Consider the following 20,398-nt stretch of genomic DNA (forward strand, 5'->3'; position numbering starts at 1 on the left):
AAAGAATCATTTCTCTAATGAAGAGCTCTCTGTCCTGTGAGTCAGTAACAGTCCTCATCCCCCTCAGGCTGCGCAGACTTGGACTCCAGTACAGAGCGATGCAGATAAACGAACGCACACAGTCACACACACACACACACACACACACACACACACACACACACACACACACACACACACACACACACACACACACACACACTCACACAGTCAGAGAGTGAGAGAGCCAGAGCCAGAGAGGGAGGGAGAGGACACAGTGGAGCAACGTCTCTGTGATGCAGCAGCTCTGACGCTCCGACACTCCAGAGGTAAGCATTAAAGAAACATACAGCGAGTGTGTGTGTCTGTGTGTCCTATAGCTGTGTCAGTCTGTGTGCGCCTGTGTATGTGTGTGTATATTAACATGTCTGTCTGGTTTTCGTGTGTGTGTGTGTGTGTGTGTGTGTGTGTGTGTGTATGTACGTGTGTGCTGAGAGGCACTGTGATGAATCTTTGTACCTCCAGCTGCAGGACAGTATTATTAGCTTCAGGTTCGTCCTTGTGCATGAACGGATCTGTGCTAAACCTGTGTGAAGTGTATTGGGGTGTGTAGGTTTCTTTTACACACACACACACACACACACACACACACACACACTATATATATATATATATATATATATATATATATATATATATATATATATATATATATATATATATAAAGAAAGTGTGTGTGTGTGTGTGTGTGTGTGTGTGTGTGTGGGACCATAAAACCCTCCTCGAGCTGTGTCATCGTATCGCCGCAGTCTACCCCCATCCCAGGACTTTCTCTCTCAGAGAGTCTGCAAGCTGGGCTGATGAGGTGTGAGAGTGTGTGTGTGTGTGTGTTTGTGTTTGAATGTGTGTGGGACCTTCTGTTTCATCACATGTTCTTCTGAGTCTTCGATCTGATGTTACTCTTAATTTGGATCAAACTTGAAGCTGAACCTTCCCTTAGTTTGGACAGAGATAAGCAGACTCTGATTTTGAGGGCTTCTAAAACTCAAAACAGCATCAGGAAAGAAAACATACAAACAACATTACATCCAAAGCAGTGTGAGAATAGAGGAGTCTTAGCCTGTAGCACTTGTGCGCTCACAACTGATAGAAATTTTAAGAGCCGTTGAAAATTGCAAGAATTCACAATGTGCACTGTTGGATCTTAAGAGTGCTCGAGGTGGAGCTTTGAAATGCAAAAGAGGAAATGAGAATGAGACAAAAAAATACTAAGTGAGCAATTTATTGACAACAAAAATTAAAGTGAAATAGGCTGTTCATCAGCTGGTCAAAAGTTTCAGACCATAGCCTTTAAAATATTGCAGCCCTGTAATCCATTCGACGGCATCTGAGACAGAGGGGATTTAAGGGACAAGAAACGTCATCAGAGGCCTCGTCTCCTTCAACGCCACAAACTCGCCTGTTTGGACTTTTTCAGAGCGCAGCAAACATGGGACACTGAAAGGTGAAGAAAGTTTGATTCTCTGAGGAGAAAAAACTGAACCTTGACGTCCTGATGGCTTCAACGTTACTGACATGACGAGGAGATCCCACTGGAGATGTTTTCGCAGTGGCACAGTGGTCATGATCTGGGGGGCTTTTTCCTTCAATGGACCAATGGAGCGTCAGATTGGTCAAGGGCATCAAACGGCGGCTTAAGAATACTTGTGCTTGAGGTGTACCGTGCTGAAGCACACCTCTCTGAAGTGTTGCAGAGCCAAGGACGTGTACTATACCTATACAGCGTGGAGAGGTCACAGCGGCCAAAGGAACTGGACTATAGGGTTGAAGCATGCTTAGGTATGGATGAGCTCATTTGTCTGTCTGGGAAGAAGACATCTGACCCGAAAGCAGGCTGAGCCTTCAGCAGTCCAGGAGAGGAGACATCCAAGCCCTCAGCAGTACAAGAATAAAGAAGTCTAAGCACATTACACAGGAGTGCCATGGGTGTGCTTTAAGTCTGATTCACATTGGAGAGACTGAAAAACATCAGATTTTTTTGACAGTTAAACATATAAGAGTAGACCTCTACCATTGGAAGAATGAAGTCTGAACCTATAGCAGTCCAGGAATCAAAAAGGTTTTAGCCGTTACTTGTTTAAGAATAATAAAAAAAAAATCTGAGCTTTTAGTAGTCTTACTCTATTGCAGTCCGTTTACAGTCCAAGCCCGGAGTAGTCCAAGATGATGTCCAGGATTGCAAAAGTCTGAATCAAAAGCAGGCAAAGATTGAAAAAGTCTGAGCCTATAGCAGTTTGAGATTGAAAACATCTTAGCCTTTAAGAAGTCTGCACATAAAGCAGTCTGAGGTTGAAGAAGTCCGAACTTATAGCTGCCATATGAACAAGATGTTTGAGCCAAGAGCAGACTAAAAATCAAGGTGTCTGATCCTATAGCACTCAAAGAAAAAAAAAGTCTGCAGTCGAAGAATTAAGACACCTGAGCCTGTGGCAGTCCATGAATGAGGCAGTCCCAGACTTCAGCAGCCTAAGCCTATAGCAGTCCAAGGGCCTGATCTACTAAAATCCCAAATAACATACGCTGAATTACATTTACAAACTACAAATTTGCACGTGCTGTACGTGGGCGTGTTGCAGGTGATCTACTAAGACTGCATGCGAAATTGATACCAAGTGTAAACTACCTTCTTTAAATGATTCAGCGCTTGCTAGCTGCTGTCACCATGGAGAGTTTGGAAGAGCAGAGTGGCCATAAAGGAAAAATAAAATTTGGAACAATGGAGCTGGAGAAATCAGACGTATGGGTTACAGGATATTACAGAGGAAGTGAGAGCTGAGTCCAATGTGCCTTGCACGCCTTCTCGGGCCATTGTTGTGCACAGGAAGTAGCTGGTCAGTGCTGTGTCTGGGCTGTCAATGACTGTCATACACTCTCTAAAGAGCGAAGGAGATGAAGGTTCATTACGCTCGAGTGGAGGCCAGCAAAGCCAGTGAAAACACAAAGCCCCAGCTAAATAATGAAAGCTCAAAAATGCCGTCATTGGAAAGATATTTCCCTGCTATTGTTTTTTGACAGTCCAAATGTATTAATACAGGCATGGATGATAGCGTCTGCTAACAGTTTTATGCTAAATGCATAACGCGCTATTTTGTTCATATGATGGACACAATCCTCAGTGCACTTGGTCAGTTAATAAAAAAGCAGTCTAAGAATGGAGAAGTCTGAACCTAAAGCAGTTTAAAATGTCTGAGCTGTTAGCAGTCAAGGAATGACGAAGTCTCCAAAAAAGCTTGGTATTCTTCAAGCAATTATATGAAACCAAATCAAAGCTAAAGACCCCCCACATGACATGGGAGGCAAGAAAAGGTGCTGTTTCTTGTAGAGCTTCAGGTTCCATTTTTTCCACTGAGACCAGGCAGTTTATCTGACATATATGGTTGTTTAGATTAGCATCAGTCATGTAAAGTAATTTAATAAATCCCTATGAAGTATAAATATCTATGTAATTAAAATGTGAAATATATGCATATTATGTAAAACATAAAGTGTATCTGTGTGTTTTTCAGGCACCATGGTTCTCGGGGTGAGGCTGGTCATGCTGCTGTTTCTGTTTCTGTCATTTTGTTATCTGACATCAGCAAAAGAAGGAAAATCTACCAAGAAAGGAAAGAAAGGAAAACAGGTCGTCTGTCCATCGTAAGTCATCAAAAGCTTATCCATTAATTTACTTGATAACTCATTCATGTTGCTGCCTGATATTATCTCACAGCTGTTTCCTTGAATACATCACATAATGTCAGGAACAGAACTCATTGAGTTTACTTTATAAATCCATGTTGGTATGTCAGTCTGACTGGTCAGGATAAAACTACCACCACCATCAATGTTTTAGCTCCAGATCATCAGTTTTGCACATGTGCAGGTCCAGTCTTGTGGATACAGGGGTGTTGTACAGGAGTTACTAGATCAGCTCTCGTTTAAAGGGCCTGATTCTCAGGCCTGACTGTGGGTCAGATGAAGGGAAATCCACTAAAGACCTACATCCAATTCATACCCCCACTTACTTTGGCCAGGTTTAATTCAATGACATGGCTTGTTTAAGACCCAGGGACACTTTTAGTATAAAAAAGGTTGGAGCAAATCTGTAAAAACTCTGTTAAAACAGTGACTCTTTGGACCAAAAGTATGGTTAGTAGGTCAAATACAGTTTAGATTGTTTTATTGCAAATTTAGCATGGGCTGAATGCTAACAGGATTTAAAAAAAAAAAAAAAAAAGTCATTCAAAAAATATAAATCAATCCTCCTTTTGTGGTCACAGGAGAGCCAGTCAGCCCCGGGTGTGTTTCAAGACTTGTGAACAGTGTTGGGCAAATTAGTTATAATTGCTTGTTACTTTCCCCAAAAGTAATTGAAGTAGTAACTGAATTATTTCTTCATAAATGTAATTAATTACCAGGGAAAGTAATAATGGCATTACTTTCTTTTGAAAAACCTTTAAATTTGCAAACAAATTCAGTTTTTGAGCAGGTTTTGCTCATGGACATAATGTTCACATGTCTGCTCTTGCCTTTGACATCTATGACGATGAAGTGGTGTCTGTTTTCTCCCATCCTGAAAATGACAGTAATGCAGAGCCTGTGGGCCGACACCCATCCTGAAAACACCAGTTTTAACCCCACAGACCGCTCAGCACTCGCTCATATAAATCTGCAGCTCCTGTTCTGAGTCTGGCAGAGTGATCCAGGTCACATAGACCTGCCAACACTCCTGATTTAGGAGGGATTCTCCTGCTTTTGAACCCTGTCTCTCGCTCCACTCCCGACTTGTAACTTCTCTAGATTAACCCCTTTTTTAAAGTCTGGTCCTGTCATCTCTGATATTCTTCAAGTCAAAACAAGTTGTCTACTTGTGCATTATATTCAAACCTGGAAAAGCATCCACCCCTCTCCCTGGAGTTGGTTTGATCCAAAGATGCAGCAGGAGATCCTCTCTGACTGCAGGTTACACAGACACACACATGTAGCTGTGTGATATTTGTTGCTGAAAAGTTTACTTTAGCATCAGCTCTTTGTTAAAGACTTGTCAACATGATTGTTCTCAACATTATTTGTGTGTCTGAAGCTTTTCCCCACATTTTATTTACAGCTCCTCTCACGCCTCATTTCACTGTTGAGAACAGTAACGGTATTACATTGGTGGAAATAGTAACTAATTAGATTATCCACTACTGGAAAAAGTAATGGTGTTAGTAATGCAGTTGGTTTTAATGCTGTTATTCATAACACTGCTTATGAAAAACCCCTCACTGAGTGCAGGGAAATCCAAATCAACGTCCAAATCTTCAACGATAATTTGTAATCCACAGCTGAAGGAAAAAGTGGCTCACCTCACCTCATTTAGTTAGAGTCCCAACTCTTTGTTGCTGAATTCCTCAAGAGGTTTGATCAGCAGGGGGAGTCCAAACTGTTAAGTTAACTGCTGTAGAGATGGCCAGAGGAAGAGCCTTCGCAGACATAGTCCAGTGGCTTTGGGGGTGTCTTAACTTCATCATTCCACTGAATTCTACTAAACTCTCATTTTATCATTTGAGTAAGAACTAAAATAGTCCCAGAATTTGACCAAAAGTGACATGAAAAGACTTGCTGTAAATGCCTGTAGTGTGAACTTTTTGTCATACAGCCATGGTGGTAGTAATGTAAGACCTGAGTTCCTGTACTGAACAAAAAGGCCAGCATCAAAGAGTACAGTGTACTAGCTGATTGGGGGTGGATGAGGACAGCACCATGGGGAGGAAGGACACATCTGGCACGAGTGTGACGCCTGAACTGTCAGGGTTCACTTCCACCTGAGACAGGACTTATGGATGGACAGGGCCTGTGGCTCGCCCACTCATTTTGATGATGCCAAGGCTCGAAAAAATGCAGTTTTCGTTGTCAGCTCAGGTCCAAACAGACATAGGGCAGAAAAAGAGGTAAACAGAAGGCATCCAGAGCCGATAACATATCCCACACTGGGGCAGTGGGCAGCAGTGGAGGGTGCAATCTACAACCTACAATCTACAGCAACTCAGTTGTTCTCCTTGTTCACAGTAATCCTACATTTTGTTTATAAATAAGTCATGCTTAATTCTTCTCACACAGTCAGCTGTCTCCTGAAGATCTTGCTCAGGTTCCAGCAAACTCAACCTCCAACATCCTGAACCGCCTGATGGTCAGCTACGACCCCCGAATACGACCCAATTTCCAAGGTAAAAAAAAACACTGGCCTGGTTCACTGCTGTGTTGTATTCTTCATGAATTAAGTCTCTTTGCTACAACCCTCACTCCCCATCCACCCCGTTATAAACTGTATAGTTCTAAGAGGAGCTCAAAACCCTGTGTTTAACAGACCGTCTACATGCTCTTTGGACCCAGCTTAAAACAACAAAAATAGTGAATACTTTATCCTATTGACACACTTCAGTAATTAATTCAGTCAAAAACATGGGGTGAACTCCTCAGAGGGAAATGTAGCCTGCTGATGAAGCTAAAGTAAAAAAACAAATAAATTCACATCACTTTTGTTATTTCATTGAACAATAGCACATTAAATAATGTTTTAAATGTTTTTTATGGAGTAGTTGCCTCCTGTTTTCTCTGTGTTTGATGAAATGTTTCTGTTTCTGGTCCAAACCTAATGTATTACGACATTTCCGGGGCTGACTGCAGAGGTTGAGGTCTTCAGCCAGACCCTTCTCAAGATCTTTTGAATAATCTATATTAGCTCAAAATTATGCATTACCGTATGACATTATTAATGAAAATTGTAATCTTTTGCCTTGGTTTTAATGAGTAGATATGGGGTGATTTTTTTCTTTTTTTAAAAGAGTACCGGTAAAAACCTCTGTAAACTGCAGCATGGTTTGCCATTGGAGTCCCTCAAAACTGGTCTGGAATAGATTACAAGAAGTTGCCGGTTTGGATTTAAGGATCGTTTTATGGACCCAGCCACAAACTGCTGACACTGCAGAATGACACTGAGTTAAATGTAACACCCTGTAGGTGATCACAGCCTGTGTGTGGGCTGTTTCCTTAACAGAGCATGAAAACAGGTCTGACTGTCATATCGATCCACCAGCTTTAGAGCAGATCTGGTTCAGAATTTCATTCTATTTGGAGATGATGATGATGATGATGATGATGATGATGATGATGATGATTATCATGATTATGATGATAATTATCATGACAATTATGATGCTGATGAAAATGATTATGATGAAGGACAAAGAGGAAGCAGGACAGGACAGGGACATGAGGAGCGTTTTTGCTTCATTTAATATGAGGCTCAGAGCAACAACCATCCAGATGTCCTCCACACACACACACACACACACACACACACACACACACACACACACACACACACACACACACAAACACACGTGGGGGTGGGGGGTGCAGCTGTGGATAACATAATAAAATAATGTTCTGATTCAAAAGAACCTGATTAATAATCTAATTAATAATCTGGTTAATAATCAGATGCTTAATCTCAATGATAATTTGATGAACCAACTTGTTGTGGTCTATAAACCTGGATATACATGTCCTAGTAACCTGGACATCCCATGATAGGCAGTTTTTCTGCTTGTTTGCTGCTGTTCTCCACAATGACTCTGCATCTGATGGTGACGGACAGCTTCACAGTCTCACAAACATGAAACCTGAAATATTCCTGTCGCCCTCTGGTGGCCAACAGTAGCACAGGTAATTTGAGACTGTTTACACCAACAAATACTAAAGAATGCCATACATTTGGAATAAAAAAAATGTATTTATAAAAATGTTATTAAGATAAAAATTCTGTTTATTTTACAAAAACATCTGGCCCTCACAGTGTCTGCTGAAAAAACGTTTTGGCCCTAAGACAAATGCAGTTGATGACCCCTGGTATGTGTGTGTGTGTGTGTGTGTGTGTGTGTGTGTGTGTGTGTGTGTGTGTGTGTGTGTGTGTGTGTGTGTGTGTGTGTGTGTGTGTGTGTGTGTGTGTGTGTGTGTGTGTGTGTGTGTGTGTGTGTGTTAATGTGACTTTAAGTGTCATTTTTGTGCTTTATTGTTGTGTGAAAAGGAATGTCAAACTGTCATATTCTGTTATTCACATGTTAAATCAGGGCTATAGGTGAAGACGTAGATAGCTGTGCCTCTGTTTAACCCCCATCTGTGTGTGTGTGTGTGTGTGTGTGTGTGTGTGTGTGTGTGTGTGTGTGTGTGTGTGTGTGTGTGTGTGTGTGTGTGTGTGTGTGTGTGTGTGTGTGTGTGTGTGTGTGTGTGTGTGTGTGTGTGTGTGTGTTAATGTGACTTTAAGTGTCATTTTTGTGCTTTATTGTTGTGTGAAAAGGAATGTCAAACTGTCATATTCTGTTATTCACATGTTAAATCAGGGCTATAGGTGAAGACGTAGATAGCTGTGCCTCTGTTTAACCCCCATCTGTGTGTGTGTGTGTGTGTGTGTGTGTGTGTGTGTGTGTGTGTGTGTGTGTGTGTGTGTGTGTGTGTGTGTTTGTGTGTGTGTGTGTGTGTGTGTGTGTGTGTGTGTGTGTGTGTGTGTGTGTGTGTGTGTGTGTGTGTGTGTGTGTGTGTCAGGGATCCCAGTAGAGTCCAAAGTGAACATCTTCATAAACAGCTTTGGCTCTATCCAAGAGACGACCATGGTAAGTGGATCAGAGGTTAAACCTGTTTAATGTCAATGAACCATAAGTTAAAAAAATATATGGATATTTACTAAATAACTTAATAACAAAATTAAACTGAATGATAAACATAACCTGAATGAGAGATATAAACTGATTATTGATAAAAACTAATAGAATGCCATAAACTGCAAAACCCTGATGTCTACACTCCAAACATCCAAAGGAAAGTGTAAACATAAGGAGAAGGACAGGGTTAGTTTTTATCAGAGGGAAATAAACAAGAAATAAAAAGGGAGCACAGTCTGTTTTTAGTCACAGACAGAAACAGAACATTTTATGGAGAGGAGTTGTCCACACTTTTTTGCCTTACAAGCTACTTTTCAACACTAAAATTATAAATACAAAAATAAATAGGTTACTGTCGAGTCAACGTCTGTGGGCTTGGTTGAAAGTCCAGGCTTGACCCCCACAGTGGAACAAACCATTAAGGGCGCAAGAGCTCCATCCACCACAGCCTGCTACGCAGCAAAGTAGGTGGGGTTTCAGAGCTTGTGTGTTGAGAGGGATGGAGATCCCACTTTGTGCCCCTGTCCCAGGTTTTAACCCTCCTCCAGCTCTTGGTGGACAGAAATCTGTCTCTGTCTATCAAAGCCATCAAATCCTGCCATGAAGCCTTTGGAGAGAGGTCTGTGTTTGCACACCCTCTGAAAAAAGGTTTTTCTAAAGGAGCCAGGAGACAGAGTCATGCGCCCCTTCACACTGCAGTGGGATCTACCCCTGGTGCTACAGAGACCTCCTTTTCAGCCACTGTCTCAAATCTCTCTGAAGCTCCTGTCCCCAGTGAGTAATGACATGCTCATTTTATTAGAATTATTTTAATTGGATATACATTCCCAACTTCAGTGTAGGATTACTTCAAAGCTTTACTTAATGAAATGATCAAATGAAGGTCCAGACATGCAGCTGGACCGCAACAAAGTGGATCCAGGGTAAGTTGACGGATTCACTTGAATGAAAACTTATCTGATCCAGAGCTGTGGCGGAGCAGAGCATCTGCTGGATTTCAGCTGCTGTGGTGGGGGTTCCTGAGGTCAGCATGCCTCATGCACACTCCCTCAAAACTTACAACATCTGTGGCGTAGAGCTGCGATAAAACTGCACATTCAGTGTCCTTTTATTTAGGCCAGCCTGAAGCACACCTGTGCAATAATCATAATGTCGAATCAGCATCTTGATACGCCACACCTGTGAGGTGGATGGACCATCCCAGCAAGAGGAGTGCTTTCTAACACAGATTTAGAAAAACTAGTGAACAGTATTCGGGAGAAATAGGCCTATGGCTACACAGAAAAGGTCTGAGTTCATGAAAAATAGGATTGTAAAATGACAGCGCTATAAAGACCTGGTGAGGACTTCAGACCGAATCAGTAAAGAGTGTATATACATGTCTCTCTGAAGGACTACAGGGTGAACATCTTCCTGCGTCAGCGGTGGAACGACCCTCGCCTTCGGCTGCCCACAGATTTTAAGAGTGAAGCTCTGACCGTGGATCCAAACATGTTCCAGTGTCTGTGGAAACCTGACCTGTTCTTCGCCAACGAGAAGAACGCCAACTTCCACGACGTGACGCAGGACAACATCCTACTTTTCATCTTCAGGAACGGAGACGTGCTGATCAGCATGAGGTAGCACTACTCTTCATCAGGCCCCATAATCCTTTTCTTCATTAGCGTAATAAACTACAGGCTCCAAAATCATCTTCTTCATCTGCCTGTCAAACTACATGTCCCATAATCCCTATCTCAATCAGTTTATCGGACCAACCCCAAATCCACATTTTTCATCAGTCTACAGGATCCTTAGTCCTGCTCTTCATTTTATTAAACTACATGACCCATGATCCTTATCTTCATCTTCAGAGCCCAAAAATTTTGTTCAAGTTATTTTTTTTGTTTGTTTGTTTGTTTTTGGGATATAATGCATTAAATGGGATAGTAGAGAGGACAGTGGATAGTGTAGGAAACAGAGTGAATGTGGTAAAGAGGCTGCAGGCTGGATTCAAACCTGGGCCACCGCGAGGGGGCTAACCCTATGGAGTGAGACCTAAACCACTAGGCCATCTTCTAAATCTTTGCTTTATCAGTTTAATAAACTACAGGCCCCATAATCCTCCTCTTCATCATTTCATTATGACAGGATCGAAAACCCTACCCATTAGTAGTTTAACAAACTACAGGAGCCATAATTCTCCACTGTATCACATATTAAAACTACAGGACTCATAACCTCCCGCAGCTCCCTCTGCCACATGCTGAAGTCTCCTACAGGACCCATAATCCCGCTCTTCATCATTTTTATAAACTACAGAATCCAGAACCTGCTTCTTTAAGTTTTAATAATACTGTGCTATTTCTGTGTGTGTGTGTGTGTGTGTGTGTGTGTGTGTGTGTGTGTGTGTGTGTGTGTGTGTGTGTGTGTGTGTGTGTGTGTGTGTGTGTGTGTATAGGTTGTCAGTGACACTCTCTTGTCCGTTGGATCTTACTCTGTTTCCGATGGACACACAGCTGTGTAAGATGCAGCTAGAGAGCTGTAAGTAAACACACACACTCAAACACACAAACACAGTGTTTATTGTTGGTTGTGACAGATTCAAGGAGATCAGTGAAGGAGGCAAAGCTGACGTATTATTCATGTTTGTCAAACTAACTTAATTTATCACTAACTGCACACATGATGGGGGTGTAACAATAGTATCAGATATATGATAAAGGGCTAACAGTATGAAATACGGTGCGATATGACTTTTTTCACACAAAAAAAAGATTCACATTGAAAAACAGCAGCATTTTTTCTCCAGATGCTTTCACTACACAGATTTTCTCTCTGACTGACAACTGGTGTCATTACCTTTAGGAGTAATAGAGACATAATAATGACGCAGGGCGAACGCTGAAACATGCAGTTTAATGCTGCCGCCTTTCTGTAGTTTTGATCATACATAAATAATGTTGGATTAAGTTTGTTACATCAAGATGAATGTTTGTCAAAATTTGAGTTAATGTGTTTCCTTCATAGTTGGATATACAACCAGTGACCTGGTGTTCATGTGGCAGTCTGACCCAGTCCAGATGGATGAAATCGCTCTGCCTCAGTTTGACATCAAACAAGAAGACATCAAATATGGAAACTGCACCAAGTACTACCAGGGAACAGGTGGGTCATTAGTATCCATAATTTGAAGTAGAAAAAAAATGGTACAACAGCTCTGCTGTTCACAGCCTGGGGCTAAATTTATTCTGTTTTCACGTTAATTTATATAATTTATCAAAATTTAATTTAAAGTGATTTTTAAACCAAACCCCTGAAGAAACACGGTTTTATTTACATAAAGAAATTATAACTTTTCCCTGCAGCAGATTCAAACATGGATTTAAAGCTGGACGTCCAATAATTAATTACTATAAATGAGTGTCCACCTTCTGTTATTATATCATTAGTATGAGGTAATATTCTGTACGATCTCTGTGTTTTCAGGTTATTACACCTGTGTGGAGGTGATCTTCACTCTGCGTCGACAGGTTGGTTTCTACATGATGGGCGTGTACGCTCCTACTCTGCTCATCGTTGTCCTCTCCTGGTTATCCTTCTGGATTAATCCTGATGCCTCAGCTGCTCGAGTCCCGCTGGGTGAGAGATTTTTTAAATCTCATTAAAGTCTGTCTGAATATTTTAGTCATACTTTTACTACATTTCCTAAACTCTGTCTCAAATCAGAAACCTCTGTTGTACGCTTAATTGTTTGGTCCGTTCCTGTCCTTCTCTCTACGTAGCCAAAATGGCAAGCAGGGTGGGATGTGTCCAGTGTTCCACACTCATTTTTTTTTTTAAACGATTTCAGTACACCACCTGAGAAACCAAAGTGCTCTTTATTTTGTCAGTGTGAACACACGGCCATTCCACTGATCAGTGCCATTTGTTTCTTCTAACTCTCTCTTAAATAAAGATTTTTTTTTCTTTTTTCAACTCTAAACCTGCACACACATATTGACCTACTGTAAATATGCATTGACCCATCTCAGGCATCTTTGTTTATTTTTTAACATGGTTGCTGTGTCAAAGATGGTAGCCTGTTTCTCAGTCCTGTTAACAGAACTCATGTGACATCTAAAAAACATGTCTTAAAGTTTGTCAGCTTGGTTCCCTGTTAGTATTATATTCACATCGTGAAACTGATCCAACATCTTTACATTTTGAGTCATTAAAACTATAAGATGTAAAAAAAATCCTTCCAAATCAGCATTATGTCAACAAATATTTACACTAATGAATGAATTGACCAGAGGAGTAGAGGACTCTACTCACTTCTGTTACTGGTCCTCAGTCCTGTTACTTCTCATTTGAGCAACAGGAATGAATTTTTAGCACAGAATTAGCAAATACATGAAATATAACCACATGACGTCTATGCTAATGTCATTTTGACAATGAGCACATTACAGTAATTCAAGCAAATAATACATTTTAAAAATAAACAACTAGCATAGAAAAATAATTTCAGTAACAGGACCATGTGACTCGAGGAATATTTCAAATTTTTCAGGTGAGGGGGGGAGTTAATGTGTGAGGGTTAGAGGACTGAGTAAAAACCCAGGGACATGACTAAAGTGTGTATTCTAGCTAAATTATTTTCTTTAAAAAGAAGAAGGAAGTCAAGTATAGTTGGGACAGGGAGTAACACAAATATGTAAAAGGTTAAATATCTAAAGAATTTGATTTACCATAATTTATAATGAGCCTAATTTTAGGAAGCATGGGCTGGCAACAAATGCTATTTTTCCAGTGTTCAAGGTAGTTTAAAATTAATCGTTTTTTTAATCATATATGAAATCAGATCAATGTGTAGGACACTTGGCTTAATAAAAAAAATGTATTTTACTGTTAATTTTATCTTGCACTGATACATTTTATTACCTGGGGACACAAATGGCACAGATTCAGTGGAATAAGCTTAAAATAGTCGGTGCAGGTACAGAAGTACAGGGTTTGAGAGACAGTCTCTGACTCCTGGCTCATCCTGTTAGCTCATTCATCTCATTTAGCAGAGGTCTCATTCTGCCCAAAGCAGGGAGACACAGTTCATTGGCGTAATTACCAATGATGCAGGTAATGCAACTGCACATGGGCCAAGGACTAGATGACCATGAACATGTCACTGTAGTATCCTCTATCTGTGTCCTTCATCCCGTTGGTGCCATGTTTTTTTTTTTCGATCATCTGATCCTCCTCCGATCAATTTAGAAAAGTACAGTGGCGCTCAGGCTGGAGCGTGCATCTGTTTACCCAACTCCCGCATGTGATTGTTCTCACAGTGAATAATTTTATTTAAACTTCATACAGTGGTCCCACTATTTTAGAAAGCAGCTCTATGTGAGCAATGCGTCCTTGGTACTCTCCACTACTTTTAGCAATGTAAAACACTCCTGTAGCTGCTCTGTACTAATTCTATTTATTTATTCTAAGGTTTAAACAGTGTTACTGTATTCTTTGAGCTGAGCCATTTGACTCACGGTGTCAAACATTGTTGTAAATCATCCAATAAATCCATAGCAAAGCCAAAGAGGGGGGGTATGTCACCGAACTTTGTGATGCATCACGACTGACTGGGCCCACTCATAGTTGCATTGGGGCCCAGAGCTGACACGTTACTCTACTGACTCAGCTTATACCTCCACGCAAAAACCGTTCATAGTATTGCACCTGCTGTCTTTCCTCCTAGTTTTTGCTTCCTGCATCTCTGTGTGTCTGAATATCCAGTAAACCCTGGTAAATATCCAGAGTACTGGAGAAATTTGGCTGAGGAGCCGGCTTCAGTGCTACCAGCTGAACACAGGTGTGAACATAGCTGGGCATCAACAACAACAAATAGATCTGTTTAGCTGTGCAGAGAGGCAGAGCTCAAGGAAACTGCCAAAGAAAAATCTGGTTATTTTAGTGCAAACAGCAGAGGGTAAAGAAAGAAAAAAGAAGAAACAGGAGCAACAGGCTGCAGCCATATTCAGGTTATTCAATATATCATATTAATACAAACTCTGACTGAGATTATTATTTGTCATAATCTGAGAACACAACCATCGCACCTCATCCTTATGTCAACATGTTCATGGGTCTTTAGGTTAATGTGTCCACCTATCTGTCTGCTCATGTGCCCATGTTTCAAGCTGTCAGTACATTCATGTGTTCACCTGTTCTGCAGGTATCCTGTCTGTCTTGTCTCTGTCCAGTGAGAGCATGTCCTTGGCTTCAGAGCTTCCCAAAGTTTCGTATGTGAAGGCCATCGACATCTGGCTCATCGCCTGTTTGCTCTTCGGGTTCTCATCTCTGGTGGAATATGCTGTGGTGCAGGTCAGATACACACACACACACATACACACACACACACACACATATACACACACAGAGAGATTTAGATTCAGATGACTTCATTAATCCCTGAGGGGCAATTCAGTATGCAGTTTACCATGCCTTTTTACCGGTCTGTGGGCAGCGCTAAATATAGCCAGGTGCTACAATTCCAACTGAGTCCAAAAAGTTTGCTTGTTGTCATGTTTTGAACAGCACTGCTACTTAGCTAAAATACATCACCTCATAACTTTGTATCTTACAATAAAGTTGTCTTGACCAAAGAAAAAAGTTAGTAAGAAAAACAGCTCTCCATTAATTCATTACCTAAAGAAATATACACCTTAGCAAGAGTCAAGTTCTCATGACAGTGAGTGATAGTGCTCATGGGAAATGGAGTCTTTATCCTGGAAAAACACAACTTTATTTAGATAGTCCTCCCAGCTACTCCCATCTACCCCCATTCCATCAAAAGAACCAGGTGCAAGGAGCCAAGTTGGAGCCAGGACGTTGCATCACTGCAAAGCATCGGTACATTACTGCATACGGAGCTGTTTCAGAGGGGCAGCAACACAGGGAGCTGGGAGTGCTTAAAAAATGCAGATTTTTGTTTTCTGTGTTTCTTGTGGTGGTTGTGGTATTATTTTTCCTGACTCTCTGTGAACACAATAGGGCAGAACTCTTCCATACGCAAGAGCAGACATCTTGTCGTATAAATTAGATGAAAAACATAAGTCTGCTAAACAAAGGACAAAGTATAAACATGATCTGTAAGAAAGGTAATGTGCTGCTGCTTTTTGCCTGCATCTCAAGTTTTGAATGAGAAACTGTAATGTAACAGGGATGGGCGATTTTTAAAATGTAAAGAATAGAAAGTACAGATATTTGCTAAATAGGAGTACAAGTAAAAAGTCAGATGAAAAATAATTACTCCAGAAGAGTATAGATACCTAAGTTTCTACTTAGGTGATGAAGTATTTTTCACTCCATCACTTGACTTCTCTGATACACACACTGATAAACACCTGAGAGTATTACATAAGTTAGAATAGAAAAGCTGAAGGTTTTGTAAGTTAGCAAAAGCAAATCAAATCACAAGCCAACTTACACTGCTCTCCATCCCGAGCTGGACCCCAAGTGCCCCCCAGCTCCCCAAGCCATCATCCTCATTTTGGAACAAGCTTAATCTGTTTGGCATTGTATCTCTCATTGATGGTGAGATGGTAATATCTGCTATCGCCCCTTTGAGCCACTTAAAGTCTCTTTGACTGGCTGTATTTAGCTGGTGTAACCACAGCTGTTTTCCCGACCAAGAAACTGCCATAAGACAACCAGTCGCAGCCATTGCCACACTTGTATGAAGGCCCATAAGTGACGTTTGAGCAGAATTATTTGTGCAAAAATTTGTTTGTTTGAACATGACAAGTCAATGACTCCACAGTCATATCTGATGTTTACCTAATTCAATTTATTGTGAATAATGAAGTTTCCGAGAACTTATCTGGGAAAATAGGACTTTGTCTCACTCTCCCCGTCCCTCCACACAGGTGATTTTAAACAGTCCCAAACTTATTGAAGAGGAGAAAGCTAAAATGGCAACGAAGGAGAAAGCTTTGCAGGAGAAAGAAGGGAAGAAACCCCCCAATAATAAAAGTAACAACACAGTGAATGGAACAGGAGGAACACCCATACATGTCAACACCCTGCAGGTAAATGCACCTGGCCAGCAGCACTCTCACCAATACAATGTGAAAATTATCAAAACATACTCAAACTTTTAGATCAGAGACTTCAGGGTTGTTTTTAATTAAATCGTCATTGACCTCCTCTTTCCACGCTTCCTTTCTTTCTCTTCAGGTGGTGGAAACTCGCTGTAAGAAGGTGTGCACCTCCAAGTCCGACCTTCGCTCTAATGATTTCAGCATTGTGGGATCTCTACCCCGAGACTTTGAGCTGTCTAACTTTGACTGTTATGGTAAACCTGTGGAGGTTTCAGGAGCGCTCAAGTCCCAAAACAAGGCCAACAAGAAGCCTCCTCCTCCCAAACCAGTCATCCCTGCTGCTGCTAAACGCATCGACCTGTACGCACGAGCCCTGTTCCCCTTTTCCTTCCTGTTCTTTAATGTGGTTTACTGGTCCGTCTACCTGTGAGAGACGGTTTCTCTGTTCAGAAGCTGAGGTAAAACCACAAGGACTGAAACACAGATGTCAAAGAGAACTCTGATAACACACAAACATATTCAGAGACTGCTGAGGAGAAGCTACAGGACCTGTTGGATCCCCGTGTCCCCAAGTCTCTGATTCTGCATGTGTCTGATAGAGAATATTAAGCTTTATGTGAACTTTTGCCAAAATGAAAACAGAAACCTGAGCTATGCATTAGTAATAAAAGCTTATACTGTGGCTTATTTAACTGCTAACACTTTGTGATAACCTAAGTCCTAAGTCCCCTGAAAACATCAAATTAACCTTCGAAAAATAAACACAGGATTGAAAAACAAACAACATGCACACATACTATTCATTAACATATATACAGATAATAAATAAACACTTAAAATTAGGTGTTGGTCAAACATATATATTTGGCACTGTCAATCCTGTATCACTGTAACATTAAGATAGCTTCTGAAGTCTAATTACAAGTTTGACTTCCACAGATTTTTTTTACTGCTTAAGTAAACTTGTTTGTTGGATTGCGCAATAAAGAAACACAGCTAGTCACAACATCATGTTCATGATAATCCAACTGGATTGGATTACAACTGCAATAATCCAATTGATGAAATAATCTGAATGAATTTGGCACACACTCTTTCCAAGACTGACGTGTTTGTGTTTCATAGGGATGGGTATCAAAAACATTGGTTCCTGTTAAGAATTCATAAGAAATGGTTGCATCCAATGACATCATTAGCCTGTATGTTTCTCTTATCAATTCAGTATTTTCAGCTTGAAGTTTGACTGAAGAACTAATCATACAGAGAAACACTCTCTCACGCCAGATTCCTATTCAATACATTTAACACATCTCCTCATATACCAAAAACCGTATAGAAAACAAAGTGTTAGCTTGGAGCTAAGGTATACGGGATATTGCATCGACATGCTAGTGATTAGAATACATTTGTATAACTTTGGTTTTACAACAGAATTTCAACTTTCATCACAGAAGCATCTTACAGTCAGTCTCTGTAAACTATACTGAAAACTCCAAATGTCAAAATACTAACAAGATAGAAGAAAAGTTACATACACGCTGACTTCAGCATCACTACAGTAAGTTCAATGCTCTGAACAAGTCAAAGCATTGCTATAACCACTTCAAGACACTAGATGGACTACTTTAGTCAATTACAATAACAAAGCAGTACATTGTCATGTGATGTCCAATTTTAAATTATTATTTTTTATTTAGGTCCAGAAATATCCAGATCCAGAGACCAATGTTATAGCTATTCACAAATAAACTCAATAAAATGTTGATGACCCAGAAAACCTGTAAAGCTACTCTTTGTACAGAGAAAATTCACAGGAGGAATTGATAAGAGAATTTATAAAGAATCAAATCAATACGCAGAACCAATAAGGGCATTTGTATCAATATAATCTTATTAATACCCATCCCTAGTGTTTAAATTAAAAGCTCCAGTTAGGTTTGTGTGACAGAACAGAAACAGAAACAGACCTCAGCTGAGCTCTGCACACTCCCTCACCTAATGACAGGTATCTTTTAAATTCAAACATCGAGAAATTTAAACAACTTAGAACATTTTTAAAATAAAAATAAATAAAATAAAGATCGAATCAGTGATCTTCATGGACAGAAAACAGCGATAACACTGAAAAAGAAAGCGCTTGTTTTCAACCCATACTCACTTATTGTGTATGTTCAGGTTTTCCCACAATCTCACCATTTAACCTCAGATTAAACTGAATTATCAGATTATATCCAATTAAATCAGATTATCCAATTGAATCAAATTATCAGATGAAAAAAGAGTATCAAATTATCAGATAAGGTTTCATGATGAGATTATTTTACATTATGAGTTTGAATCAGATTAAATAGGATTATCAGAATTTTATCAGATTAAGTTTTATCAACTCTCCTCATAATCTGTGTGTTGTTGATCCGTGGGACAGGAAGTTGATGTGTTATTCTATTGGATAAATTTTTTTAAAAATCAACACGTTTCAGTCATAACATGTTATCAAGTGTCAACTTAAACAGACGGATTAAGTAATCCTAACATACAGACATCATCTGATCTGTGTGTATCTTTGTCTAAATAGATACATAGATGTGTGTATTCTGCATCCTTACAGAAAGCTGAGTATGTTGGGCCTGTAAAAATCAGCTGTGTAGAGCCATATAAACTTCTTCTTTTTTTTTTACACTGATAAAGAGCTGTGTGTGTTTGATCTATATATCTGCTCGGTTTTTAGTTCAGACTTTGGACAGGCTGCTCCAATGCTAAACGGTTTGCTTAATGTGGTGCCCCCTACTGTTCAAATGTGCTGTTGATTGCAGAGAGAAAATAATGGCTGAGGAATTTTAAAAAGTGTTGTTGTTTTTTTAGTCTAATAAACATTTATTTTCCTCAAAAGCGTGTCTGAAAAGGGATCTTTATTTTGAAATAAGCCCTGAGAACCATCTGAAACTTTAAATACACAAATGACTGACTGGAGGTTCAACAGAGCTCTTAAAAAAGGGTCTGGGTACAGTATTAGGTGAGTAAATACTTTTACCTGTACCTATTCCAGTAAATTACTTCAGTCAGTAGCTATGAACATGCTGCAACTGCTGCAATATAATCATTCAGGCAACCTCATCCCTACAGAGGGGGTCAGGGTCTGGACCTGTAGGATGCTTCTTCCTACTGAAGACTAGAGTATCTTCAAGACTTAACCACAGATGCCCCCAATGAACTCTGCATTGACCTGAAAAACAATACAGGATATATGGCTCTGACACATCTGAAATATCCATGGCCAAGGTTTAAACTTAGTGTTTAAAGAAAGCCGACTCGTCTGAATGAATAGAGCTAAATTTCTGTTGCCAAAATGCATGTACTCACTATACACTACACTACATATAGATAGATTTTAAGCTACATTCACACATATTTAGCTTTATAACTAAACTCACACACAAGTTGCCATTTAAAGATGCTATGTAAATTTCTTTTTTCAAGGAAACTTTTAACTGGATATGATGCACCAAGGTAAGGAATTTATCAGTACAGCTACGTAGTGGTACAGTTTGAAATGTGACATCAAGCGAACATTGTAGCAGCCAGCTATATGTTAACGACATCGGCCTGCCAGTGCTCCGACGTATC

The 20,398-nt window shown here is 40.2% G+C and overlaps 3 protein-coding genes across 4 annotated transcripts in view; 1 reads left to right on the forward strand and 2 right to left on the reverse strand.

Moving 5' to 3' along the window:
* Positions 1-15,035, reverse strand: part of LOC141810050 (scavenger receptor cysteine-rich type 1 protein M130-like) — a 32,942-nt gene extending 17,907 nt beyond the window's left edge. For both annotated transcript variants that reach the window (XM_074697369.1, XM_074697360.1), the window contains exon 1: positions 14,897-15,035. The gene's annotated coding sequence lies outside the window, so the exon portion shown is untranslated. The remainder of the gene's footprint in view (positions 1-14,896) is intronic.
* Positions 1-20,398, reverse strand: part of ndufs8a (NADH:ubiquinone oxidoreductase core subunit S8a) — an 85,158-nt gene that overhangs the window by 3,118 nt on the left and 61,642 nt on the right. The window lies entirely within an intron of this gene.
* Positions 160-19,230, forward strand: LOC141810077 (glycine receptor subunit beta-like). Its single transcript, XM_074697398.1, has 11 exons — positions 160-308; positions 3,546-3,675; positions 6,121-6,227; positions 8,605-8,672; positions 10,113-10,339; positions 11,161-11,243; positions 11,730-11,867; positions 12,189-12,341; positions 14,908-15,056; positions 16,601-16,762; positions 16,911-19,230. The coding sequence occupies exons 2-11, from the start codon at positions 3,551-3,553 to the stop codon at positions 17,202-17,204; spliced, it is 1,506 nt and encodes a 501-aa protein (XP_074553499.1). The 5' UTR covers positions 160-308; positions 3,546-3,550; the 3' UTR covers positions 17,205-19,230.

The sequence above is a fragment of the Halichoeres trimaculatus genome, unplaced genomic scaffold (assembly GCF_033239565.1).
Source record: "Halichoeres trimaculatus isolate MK-OKI-2021-1 unplaced genomic scaffold, fHalTri1.1 fHalTri1_scaffold_2, whole genome shotgun sequence".
NCBI classification, from domain to species: domain Eukaryota; kingdom Metazoa; phylum Chordata; class Actinopteri; order Labriformes; family Labridae; genus Halichoeres; species Halichoeres trimaculatus.

What these genes read in the sequence shown, in the direction of transcription:
- LOC141810077 (XM_074697398.1), top strand. Translation starts at nt 3,551, where the DNA reads ATGGTTCTCGGGGTGAGGCTGGTCATGCTGCTGTTTCTGTTTCTGTCA. An exon ending in CTATCCAAGAGACGACCATG is followed by an intron (nt 8,673 to 10,112) that starts GTAAGTGGATCA and finishes GTCTCTCTGAAG; the next exon opens with GACTACAGGGTGAACATCTT. An exon ending in GACGTGCTGATCAGCATGAG is followed by an intron (nt 10,340 to 11,160) that starts GTAGCACTACTC and finishes GTGTGTGTATAG; the next exon opens with GTTGTCAGTGACACTCTCTT.